Source organism: Aplysia californica, unplaced genomic scaffold, assembly GCF_000002075.1.
Source record: "Aplysia californica isolate F4 #8 unplaced genomic scaffold, AplCal3.0 scaffold00039, whole genome shotgun sequence".
Lineage (NCBI taxonomy): Eukaryota > Metazoa > Mollusca > Gastropoda > Aplysiida > Aplysiidae > Aplysia > Aplysia californica.
Genome location: NW_004797309.1, coordinates 1,324,876 through 1,337,375, shown reverse-complemented (window position 1 = coordinate 1,337,375; position 12,500 = coordinate 1,324,876). Strand labels below are relative to the sequence as shown.

Genomic DNA, 12,500 nt, shown 5'->3' with positions numbered 1-12,500 from the left:
ACCCCATCTGTGTACTATGTCAAGTCAGTTCCAAAAGGGAGTCCAAGTTTACTTTAACCGACAATACGCTTTTCTAGAACTGTAAAGTTCTATCTGCCCAGTATCTATTTTTTTTAGATATTTGACTTTTTTTAGTTTCACATGTCAAGGTGCCCAGCTTTTTCAAATGCAATTCTTTAAACATCTCACTAACGCCTCCGAACAATCTTACGATTTTGATAAAGCAGATATAACAATTGATTTCTGACCTCAAGGTCTTAGTAACCCAAAACAGCCGAAAACATTAGAGAACTTTGTAATTCTAAGATAGCAAATTGTTGGTCCTTTCTGGATATAAGAAAGTGTTATTTTTTCTCATTGTGCCTATTGCCTGTATGTCTACCATCTTGCAAGTCTATTTATTTGCCTGTCTATATAAAACCCAATATAATTTTTAGCACATTTATTTAACGTTTTGAAGAATTATTTGGCTGTTGTTTTTTTTTGCTTTGAATCAGAGACAAGAATCACAAAGAAAACGCTATGCAAATATTCAAGCTGTCAAACTCTGGATCTATGGGTTTTTTTCTTCCAGCCTTTTTCCCGGTAATCTCTTTCCCTTCTCTCACACTCTTGCCTTCTCCACTTTTCACCTCTGTCTCCTTTTTTTCTCTAATCTCACGATCTGTCTGTCTGTTTGTTTGTCTGTCTGTCTGTTTCTCTTTCTTTCTTTCTCTCCCCCCCCTCTCTCTCTCTCTCTCTCTCTCTCTCTCTCTCTCTCTCTCTCTCTCTCTCTCTCTCTCTCTCTCTCTCTCTCTCTGACTCGTTCTCCTGTCTTTCCTAATATCTCTTCCTCACTCTCTGTTCCTCCTCTTTCTGTCTATGTCCTCTTTCGTTGTCTCCTTATTCCATCTCTGTCTTCTCCCTCCACCTCCCTCCACCTCCCTACGCGTCTTTCTCTCTTCACTTCCACACTTTCTCTCTCATTGTCCCTCTGTCTATCCAAATTTGTGTATGATAATAACAAATATTATGCTTTTTTCTCTTGAATGAAATGGTCTAAATAATTTCCAGAATACAATTCTTGAAGAAAGAAAAAGTTTAGCAACGTTATCGTTTTGTGTGTTGTTTTTGTGTCTGAACTTGTCACTGCTCTCATTTAAAAGGTGGGCAATGAGTCGGTAGAAAAAGAGGACACACATGATAATGGGCGCAGAAGGAAACTAAGGATTTGGGGTGGTTATTGGTGTGTGATGAATTATCTATTCTTAGAAAAAAAGAAGTACAAAGAAAAAGTTAGCTCAAAAACTGATATTGGAAACTGTAAAAACATTTCAGAGCGCATGAAATGGGGAAATGGAAATCATGCTGATTCCATTTGTCTTTGACACAGTGTTGCTTGATTGAATGCCGCTGGATAAACAAGGCTGTGCCAAAAGATGCAAAAATGTCGTGGGACAAGCTCCTAAAAATGTTTTGTGAGACGCGGACACAAACAGGCCTAAAACGGACTCACAAGGCACACCTAATGCCCCTGATTGCATTTCTGTCTCAAGTGGGTCGAAATGAATTCCAAGTTCTAGGACATTTATTAGCAATGATCGTGCTTAGAACGGGATGTAATTTAATTGTCGCAAGGTTGTTTGAAATTGTGTGTGATCAAACATTTAGTACCACAAATGTTTACTCTCCGATGTGAGAAACATCTAATACTTAAAAGTTCAAAGAAAGATGAATCCATACTCAGGTACGTTTCACAAGAAATATTATCTTTTTCGTGTCTTAACACTTTAACAATACGGCAGCGGTTAAACAGAAAAATACAATAATACCCAAATACGATAACCACAATCGATACGGACCGTCCTCTACTTGGTTACTGGCCCCCAAGAGAGAATGTTGCTCTCCTCATACTGATGAGATAAGCATTTTCTGGGGTTTAATGTTTACTCGCCAGTATTTGCGAATAAGTATAGCCATTAGGTGAGTACTCAGCGTGGAGCATTTCGTTCTTTCTTTTTTACCCAGTTTTTTGGACTTTGTGGGAAAGGAATGGGGGTGAGGGAGGTGGTTTGTGGGGGTGGGGTAGAGATGAGGCCCAAGGATCTCCTTTAAGCTCGTTCGTTTAGAAAGCACAGCCTGGCCAATATTCGAGACAGTCTCGACTTCGTGTGTGTGATTCATATTTAAACCTCTGAAGGAGTAACTCTGCTGATCTAGGTCTTCTTGAGGTCGCGTTGATTATCAGCTTAAGCTGTTTTAGACCTACGCTAGTTCATTTTTACGATTTCTATATATGTGAAGTTTGGTTTAGGAACGTGCCAAAATTAGCTAAATTATTATATGTACTACAAACGTATAATAATATAACTTTCAAGATTGTGCACTTTGAAGTAATTCCAGATCACCACATAGATCTAGCCACTATTTGACTCAATATTGAACAAAATAAGGGGAAATAGGGAATGGTGCACGCGTTTTGGAACATAAGTGACATTGGTGGCGGTTTTTTTAAACCATAATTTCCTCTCTTATGGTACACAGCGGCGCAGCGAAGTTTTTACAGAGAGCATAGAATGGCTGGCATGACAGTGCCTTGTATAGGATATTATAATTTATTTTTATTGTTTTATTATTTTTACTCATTTTTTTTTATCTTTTTGGTATAGGCAATTTTTGCCTTTATACGATAACGCTTACTTAGTGAAAACAACATTTTCTCAGGCTCCTTTGATGAAATTTCAAGTCTGCTCTCTAATCTCCGTTAAGTATGAGCAACTGTGTATGACGGTCTGTGTGTGTGTGTGTGTGTGTGTGTGTGTGTGTGTGTGTGTGTGTGTGTGTGTGTGTGTGTGTGTGTGTGTGTGCTGGTCTGGGTCTGTGTAATACGCATGTGTATTTTACACGTTTCAACAAGTGCGTGGGTGTATTATCAATTAAAACTATAAGGCACTTTCCATTTTCTGAGAGGGTTCATGCGTGTGCGTGTGTGTTTTCGTATATTTAGCTGTTGAGGTGGGAGTGGACGCGTCTGAGGTTTGAAGGATTACCATATCTTCCCTTCTCACTTGCTTATAGTGATTTGCCTCATCATCATCATCATCATTAGGCCTGCTCCAATTTTCAGCTAAGCTCGCTTTTTGGGGAGTGTGTTTGAAAACATCACTCCCCAGAGATATATTGATATTGATTTCAGATTAAGATAGATGATTTATGGGCCCTCTCTCTCTCACAGTTGTGTGCCACAGATTCCTGGATATCCTGTGGCGACGAGGGCAGCTTCCATGCAACTGCCCAGCGAGATGTAGAGAAGAGGAGATTCGAGTAGGAGCCTCGCACACCATCGGTTCCTTCTCGCATTCAGAGGTTAGTTTGTGTATTAATTCCCCCTCCCTCTGCTAAACAAAAACCAGCAAAACAACCTTGACACCCAGTAAGTTATCGAATACACACTGTTTAATCAATTCCTCGTATCAGAAGCTTTGATGTTGACATAATAGGCTTTTATAGTATTTTTCTCTTGTCTTATCTAATACATCTCAGTCAAAATTAACAAAAATCTTCTGAAAACTAAAGCAAGACTGAATTAAGCAGATGTCCCCAAACCCCCCTCCCCGCTATCCCCTACTTCGTGTCCACTGCAACTTTGTGAATATTACAGCCAATAAACCAATAAGCAACTTTCCTGAATTATTTGTTTAGTTCTTATCCACAACCAGGGCAATTTCCAAGAGATACACCCAGTTCACAACCTATGTGGTACATCAATTATGTAGCCTTTCTAAACTGACATATAAGCTCTGGTTAGTCAGGCATGATAGGATTAAGTAACTTGAAAGTCTGGAATGGCTTCTAAAAAATCAGAGAAGTTTTAAAACGAGATGACGGAAAGCGGTCGTACACTTCGAGGACAGTGTTTCCAATAGATATGTGAGGCAATGAGTTCAAATCGTCAGTGTAATGAAATCGAAGAAGTCGGTATTTTGAATTTTTATTTTTTTGTTCCGCATCTTTTATGTCTATGATTTTACTGGAAAAACGGTGATTAAAGGAACAGAAAATGTAAATTTAGATTTCAAGGACTCTCAAGCTTTGAAATTAACCAAACTTTTGCCGTCATTTTCTCGCCAATGTTACCTCTTAAACCAGGCCTCTTTCAGCCCCAAACATCTCAACTTCCAAAGTTTGAGAACTCGTAGACCTCATGGGAAGACTCATAATATAATGATTGTACTGTTATTGTTATGAACAATACACATTGACTTGTAATTGTAGGCGCCTTACTCTCCCATTGACACAATTTAAATAATTTAGGAGCATGCTGTTTCGATCCTGACGTTACAAACGTTTTTCTTATGACATTTGAACTAATTGTGCATTATATATGAGTAACCAAGATGATCTGAATTACTGTTGTACAAAACGTCGACATCTGATAGCCAAAACCTTAACGAATGGGGATGACGACGACAATACGATGATGACGATGATGATGATGATGATGATGATGATGATGATGATGATGATGATGATGATGATGATGGTGACGATCATGATAAATAATACTGCACGTAGCTGCTCATAATGATGGTGATAATAAATCTTCCACTTCTGTTTCTGAAGATAAATGAAGACTGTAACGACAGAACTGGCTCCTTGTTGCACCAAGTGACCTTCCACATCATTACGATTCCTCTCACGTCTCACAGAGGCCAGTAGTTTGTCTTATACACCCCACATAGCATCTTCAGGCCCCGAGATGTAACGCGATTTTTTGGAGGACGATAACTGGACGAATGTTGGCTTGCTCTTTATTGAAGAGTTCGCTTCATTTGAGCTGGCGTATTTCCACGATCACGCCTGAACAGCGTCCCTCGTGCTCCGCAAACCGAGAGGAAATGCTAATTTAGCGATTGGGGGAGGGAGGAAGTCAGACGGAGGACCTTCCTGACGATAACTGTGCACGGAGGTTTTGTTAACACGTGGGATGTTTCCCTTCTTTAAAGCGGAGATGAAAATATGTACTAGTTATCAGGCTTCTGAACTGTTGACTTTTAACATTACCACACCTGATAATATCGTTGTACATCAGGTAAATTCCCAACATTTTTTTAAACCGAGAAACGTAGTTTTACATTACGTAACTCTTACAAAAGAAAAATGTTCTATTTTTCAGGAGTATATAACAAAACTGTTGGCTGCTTCACCTGCTGCGAAGAATGCATCTACCTTAAGGTACGGTATTGTACAAACATGTATCTGCAACCGTGCCTTCTCTAAATTGAATTTGCATGTCAGTGTACTAGAGTGCGCAAAACGAATGTCTATGTGTACTATTGTTTGAGAAGTGATAGATCTAACTTGGGCTAATTTTAAAAGTAACCGGGGAAAGAAAGAAACCAATTACAAAAACCTAAGCAACAATGCATTAAATACAACTCATGCATATCTCATCATAATTGTCCACGTTTCACATTCTGCACTGTCATGATACGAATCCAAATGCTGTCAGCAACAAGTCTGGTATTATGACTATCTGTCAAAATCTCTGAAGGTTACGGAAAGAGGAAAAATATAGGGGGTGTGGGGTTGTGGAGGGTCTCTTGGGAAAGAGGGAGGGGGGGGGTCCCTTGAAAGGTTATTCCTTTGTTTTCATTTCAGACACAATAGTTAAATCATGCACAATCGAAAAACAAGTTCACTGCTGATGACACTTCCCTGCTCCTTTCTTCTTCTCTTCAAACTGTTCTTACTTAAATTCGTTTATTTTTTGCAAGTATGAAATTAATACTAACGTTTGTAATTGTTCCCTCAGCAAATCTCTGACGAGAATACGAGTGACGTCTGTTGGTGCACAGTACGAGATCTGGACGCAGGAAGAGGAAATAACGGTGAAAAATGTTTTATTTTCTGCTTTTAAAAATCTCATCTTTCATTTCAATTTAACAGTCACATGATGGTATCCATGACTTCGCCATGATGCCGACTAATATTCTATCTGGAGGTTTGCTACTTCAATAGTTAACAAATCACGGAACCCTGGATCCTTGGGAGGGGTAAATGCTCTGCCAACACAAGCCTTTATGGCTATTCACCACTAAATTGTTTTTAAATTCACATTTCCTTTAAACGTTTTAGCATATAACTTTAACAAAGCTGACTTTCATCGTGTATGGCATGCATTGCCCCGGAGCCACATTTGAAAAAAAAAGTCTTTTATTTAACTAGATGTGAATACATGTTATTAGACTTGTGGACTCTTCAAAAGTAGTAAATAATTTCTTTGGGGATGTGTGTGTGTGTGTAGGGGGGGGGGGGCTAAGGGTAGGACATTATCACAAAAGTATAAAGTATGAAAAGTGAAATTAAAAAATATACCCGGAAATTGCGTATGATTACCCGTTAAATGGACAGCAATTTAGAACCAGGGAAAGTTGTATAATGATTCTAGTTTGCTCCGAAACTGTGCAAAGACTTTTAATTTTGTTTGGCTGGTCTCAGTGCAAAGTCTTTTTTAGTTGTGTATTCCTTTGTGGGAAGTCATTTGTCTTCCTACATAACTGTCCAGTTTCTGACCTTTCGATACCTATTTCAGAATGTACAACTTGGGGTGCCTATTTGCTCTTTCTATTTGCCGTATATCTTCTTTCTGTTCCTAAGTGTATATTAAAGTAATCCGTGTGTCCCTCCATTTATTGCTTTTTTCCTTTGTGTGTCTGTGTGTCTGTCCGTCTGTATGTACGTCTGTCTTGGTTATTAGCGCATACATAGGCAAACACACATGGCACACACACACACACACACACACACACACACACACACACACACACACATACACACAAACACACACACACACACACATTTGACTAATTGAAAGACACAATATGTAAAACAGAAAGACAGAACGATAAACAGGAGACAGGGAGAGAGAGAGAGAGAGAGAGAGAGAGAGAGAGAGAGAGAGAGAGAGAGAGAGAGAGAGAGAGAGAGAGAGAGAGAGAGAGAGAGAGACAGGCAGACAGACAGGCAGACAGACAGACACACAAGTGAGAGAATAGAAAAAGAGAAAGCTAGACAGTAAATAGGGATAGATAGATAGATAGATAGATAGATTGTTAGAAAGATAGAGAGATAGATAAAGGCAGAGTGAGAGAGAAATAGAGAGAGAAAGAGAGAGAGAGAGAGAGAGAGAGAGAGAGAGGGAGGGAGAGAGAGAGAGAGAGAGAGAGAGAGAGAGAGAGAGAGAGAGAGAGAGAGGGAGAGAGAGAAAGGAGATAAGGTGTACGATGTGCAAGCCAAGTATTATCACTGATAACATCAATTACTCCCATCCCTGGTCTAAAAAACAGTTTGATCTGACAACAAATACAGTAATTGTATTTTCTGTTAATATGCAATAGCCCACCCCACCCCATCCAAAAACACGAGGCTGACCGGTTATTGGAAAGAGCTATTCTGTAATCTCCCCGTTGGATGTTTTCTACTCGTCTCATCTCTCTTTTCTCCACTCCAATCCTCCCTTGCCCCCCCCCCCCAAAAAAAAAAGAGAAAAAAACTCGTTTTTTTATGTTACTCCACAATTCAACAGACATTTTAAATAACATATTTAAAAAGTGAACAACAACAAAAAATACCAAACCAAACCGAAACAAGACAAACCATGAAGCACTCACTTGAAAAATAAATTACCTAATCAACAAACATTCTCAAGTAACATAAACTTCTTTGCAACAGATTCTTGGACTGTTGTTACAAGTGGGCGCTCTGTCGGCCCTCACAGTCGGTATCTCTGTGGTCACGGTTCTGGAACTGCTGTTGCTAGCAGGGAAGACTTTGGTTGAAGCGTGTCGAGCGCTAGGGAGAAGGTGAGCTGTTTTTTATTTTTAACGATGCTGCATTGAACAGTGAGCATTAATCATTACTTGATAGTAATTTATATTGTGACAGTAACTTATAATAATAAAATGATTATTTCACAGTTCCACACACAGAAATTTCTGCATCAATCGATGGAACAGTCCATTATTTGATACTGAAAGCTTTATTGTACACCCCCACCCCCTCCCCGATAAGTCACATGTTAAGTAAGTGGAGAAAATGCAAATTCAAATTAGGAAAGTCCGTACCTCACAGACAGCGTGGAATTTCTTTTACCTACATAATATAAGCACACGAATTTGATGTTATATACTTTGAATAATTTGTGGAGAAGAAAATTGGAAATTTAAGAAATAAAAAAAAAGGAAAAAATTCATGAAGGAAAAAAACAACCGAAACAGCTACTTATCTGTTTAGTCCACTACTTGCAGAGTCTTCCCATTTTTCCCACTTCCAAAGAGAGAATCCGGCTTTGATTCTTAATAATGAGGGCAACTTGATTTCTACTTGTTCAGAACAACCTGGGATGTTTTGGATACTACATCACAACACAAAAAGGGAGAAGCTCGTTGAAAAGAATACCCGATAATACACCCCACCCCCTCTAACAAAAGCCATCACCACCCCCCCCCCATACCAAACAAAGTAAGAAGAAAAAAATTGGTTAGAAACCGAACTTATGTCTTCTAACCAAGGGTGAAGACCCTACACTTTTAACAACAGACGCTAGTGAAAGTGCACAACAGTGACTGATTCTCGTAAAAAAGGCTAAATTACGTATGTGGATGTTGTTAGATTCGTACCAAACGTTAATGCCCTTCGTAATATACTTAAGTTATCCATGAACTGATACTAACACAATTACAAGTTAGTATCTAGCATAAAAAACTTGTTCTCAGTATAGGTATTGAGCATACTTATTCATAATATGTAAATTCTTGGTTCACATCCCCATCGCTACGATTTTGATCTTGTTTTCATATTATTGATTTAACTTTAATGCCTCCTTCTGAACACTTTAAACCGAACAGAATCATGTACCAAATGGTCCACGTGTTCAATCAATGCTATGCATACACCTTGCATTGCTTTAACAGAGGGTTGAGTTGTTGACATATGAAAAAATCGTATTAAGAAATAATGGACAAAGAAAAAAAATTAAAATCCGTATGATTCCGCCCTAGCTTCATCCTCAGCAGTGATTTTCTTTAACTTTCATCTGACACTTCCTTTTTTCTGTAAATTTGAAAGCGTGGTGTGATTAAAATAAAATGTTTAAATTCTCATCTTCCTGTGCAGTGGTCATGACAACGAGGTGGAGCGACTGTACCCTTACGAAGACTTGGACGCACCGCCAGAGTTTCAAAATCTAGATGCCAACTGGTACACATGCTCAGCTGACCTCTCCAGGGACACCTGGCATGGAACCTTAGCCACTGACAATGACCAGCATCTGTTACAAGGCGGACAACGAAAGTATGTTGTTTCTAGAAGCAGTGGCACCGATGGCGTACCATATAGCGTTGCTAGAAATAGTGGCCCTGGTGGACTACCGTACAGTGTTTCAAGAAACAGTGGTAGCTATGGCGCACCATTTTCTGCTTCTAGACACAGCGGTTCTGTGGGCGCTCCTTACGCTATTTCTAGAAGTAGTTCTGGCACGGGGCCACACGCTACCACCATAGAGCACTCCCGGACCGCTCACGCCTACAGCAATCGGAGCTTCATCCGAACCAACATCACATCAGTACCGGAGCGTGGCAGTTTAAATCCCCTTCTTGAAGAAAGTGGAGATGCGGATGACAATACACACGCTAAGGATGATAACCTTGCGACTTCTCCTGAAGCACTGTACGTTCGACCCTGGGATCTGTCCGGTGTGTCGAGGCCTTACCCCAAGATTCTCGTTTCTTCACAAAAGAATAGTGCATCAGATGTCCCAGTTCCCAACGCGCCAGGCAGATCTCTTAGGGACCATGCTGACCCAGAGAACGTGGTCCTGGAAGATGCCGACTTTGTACCATTCTCACAATCGGCCCTGAGGCTCAATCTTCCCGATGATCTGAAAAACGGGTCTGACGACGAAGACGTTGCGGATATCAATAATGAAAATTTACGCGGGGGTCATGCCAATCAGTCAGCGAATGATTCACGATATTCGTCTACAATAGATGACCCTGTAACCCATGGGGATCATTATAATGTCAAACGTTGGGATAAATCTAGACAATTATCCGATACCAAACCGATTTATGCTGTTTCAGATGGCCAATTACAAAGCCTTGATACAGCTGGTTTAGGGGCAAGCAGTAAAACCTATCAGAGCTCCCAGCTTCAAATTAAAGATGAAATTAATTATGGTATCTCGGGTGAAGAAGGACGAAAGACAGGCAACGTTTTGGACGGGGGGCGTTCCTCCCAACATCGACAGGAGTGGGGAGGTAGGGACACATTAGAACCTTCATACTACATCTATCAAGGAAGAGCGGCCGCTGAAACACAAGAATCAATCTTTGTTATTTAGGCTCACACATACACTTGCATTATATTCTTATCTTAGACCGGGCTTTGTCGTGGTTTTCCTTCTTAGCCTTCGACCCCACCCCCTCCCCCTGCCAAAACTCTGCTGCACTGGGGCGCACTATTGAGCAAGAAGGGCAGAACACCAGTCTCGTTATAGTCAACTCCATGTGGGTTCTCTTTCTCTCCTTGCTTTTCATTCGGTTCCAAATAGAGTCAAAATAATGGACTGCTTCATAATGAGAGGGAAGTACGTCACAGTGCAGTCTTGGTTATAATTATTCTACAGGTCTATGGATACACAGAACAAAGGACCCCTTAGCAGATCTATCAAGGGGGGGGGAGGAAGTTGGGCCGGGGAGGTTGTGGGTATGTGTGCTCAACATTTTAAAAATACGTGGCATCGTAGTGAAATCGGGGGCTCGTGAAAATAATGAAATTGATGTAACCGACATTTCCCGCCTGTCGGCCAATTTTTATTGATTTCTTTTGGTTCAGCACCTTTATGTCTATTTAAAAACACATTTCGGTTTGGCTTTACTGAAAGAAACGTTGATCAAAGGCAGAAAAATATAGGTTATCAGTTTTCAAGGACTCTCAAACTGTGGAAGTCACAAAGATCTATTTGACATTTTCATCCAAATGTTCCCTCTATAACCAGGCAATCCCCATCTTTTTCAGTCGCAAACCTCTCCTCATTTTTTAAAGGGGTATGGGCTGTAATTTATCACCTAAAGCAAGACAAAAACACAATATTTAAGTTGAGACTAATAACGCATTATGCCAAAACATTAACGAGTTCATAATTCCACCGTGTTGTAAGACAACTACTTCGTGAGCGCCTTAATTAGATAACTCATAAACGGACGTGAACGTCTTGATTCAATAACTCATACACAGACATACAGACACACTGTAAATAAAGCACAGAAATAAGAAGAATAAGACAACAAATACACAAACGTCCTCTTTTAATTTGCTATATTTGATTTTAAAAAGATTTAGTCTTTTTAAAGAAAGACAAATTCAAGGACACCAGCTATTTGATTTACAGGTTTTCTACGACTTAACATAATTCATATAACCTATTGACATATGTGAGGCAGCGTGGTGGAATCAGGCTCTCATCAATTTTTGGGCATGTAGAGTTATTGGTATCATATTAAAGCTTGTTCAATTGTCTTTATTTGGATGAAAAAAAATGTCCATTTATATTGAAAACAAGTGGAGATATTTGCAAATGAAGGAGGTGAGGGTCACCTGTTTTCAGAGGTAAAATTAGTGAGAAAATAGCCGCCAAAGATTAGTTCTTTTCTTAGCTTAAGAGTCCGTGGTAACTGAAAATTTACATTTGTGTGCCTTTAATCAACGTTTTTCAGAAAAATTCACACAGAAATGAATTTTGTAATGGGCATGAAAGGTGTTGAGCCAAAAAACAAAAATTTGATAAAAATTCACAACCCTGCGGAAAAATGCAGGTTTCTTCACTTTGATTATTTTGACGAGAGCCTGATTCTACCACGCTGCCTCACATATTATAACTAGCGACTGCTGATTCTGCAAATATTTCTCATCGTTAGTTTTTCACCAGCGTTAGGCCTAATGATTCATGTTAAAATGAGACTAAATGCCCCGTGAGATTATTTTGCCCGTGAGTTTTTCGTCTCTTTGTAGAGGCATTTGTCTGTGTTTTCATGTATTTAAATAAATAAGTAAACACTGCTTTTCCAATCCCCCCGCCTCCTTTTCTCTCTCTCTCTCTCTCTCTCTCTCTCTCTCTCTCTCTCTCTCTCTCTGCAATATTACATTTTAATCTCTCATTTTTGGTGTACAGTGTCCATATGTCTTGTCTTCGTCTTTATAAATGTGGATGAAAACATATACAATTTGAAAACGTTTATTTATGGATTGAATAAAATAAACTTAAGTTGCATCAGAGAAAGTCTTTCTATGTATTTTATTGCGAGTACATTATTCAATAAAGCACACATAAACTTTATATTCTTTATCTAAATTGTGGTTGTAAATTTCAACTCAGTACAAGGCTCATTGCAGACAGACAAACAGTAACACACACACATATTCAAACAGACACAAACACACACACATGCACACACACACAC

General features: G+C 39.5%; 1 protein-coding gene across 1 annotated transcript in view; it reads left to right on the top strand.

Annotated features, from left to right (window-relative positions):
- The window catches only part of LOC101853999, a 19,987-nt gene extending 9,137 nt beyond the window's left edge, over window positions 1-10,850 (top strand). The window contains exons 6-11 of the mRNA XM_035973982.1: window positions 3,215-3,345; window positions 4,603-4,690; window positions 5,136-5,214; window positions 5,795-5,870; window positions 7,714-7,844; window positions 9,157-10,850. Coding sequence (XP_035829875.1) covers window positions 3,215-3,345; window positions 4,603-4,690; window positions 5,136-5,214; window positions 5,795-5,870; window positions 7,714-7,844; window positions 9,157-10,381 — 1,730 coding nt within the window. The 3' untranslated portion in view covers window positions 10,382-10,850. The remainder of the gene's footprint in view (window positions 1-3,214; window positions 3,346-4,602; window positions 4,691-5,135; window positions 5,215-5,794; window positions 5,871-7,713; window positions 7,845-9,156) is intronic.
- Window positions 10,851-12,500: the final 1,650 nt, after the last annotated feature.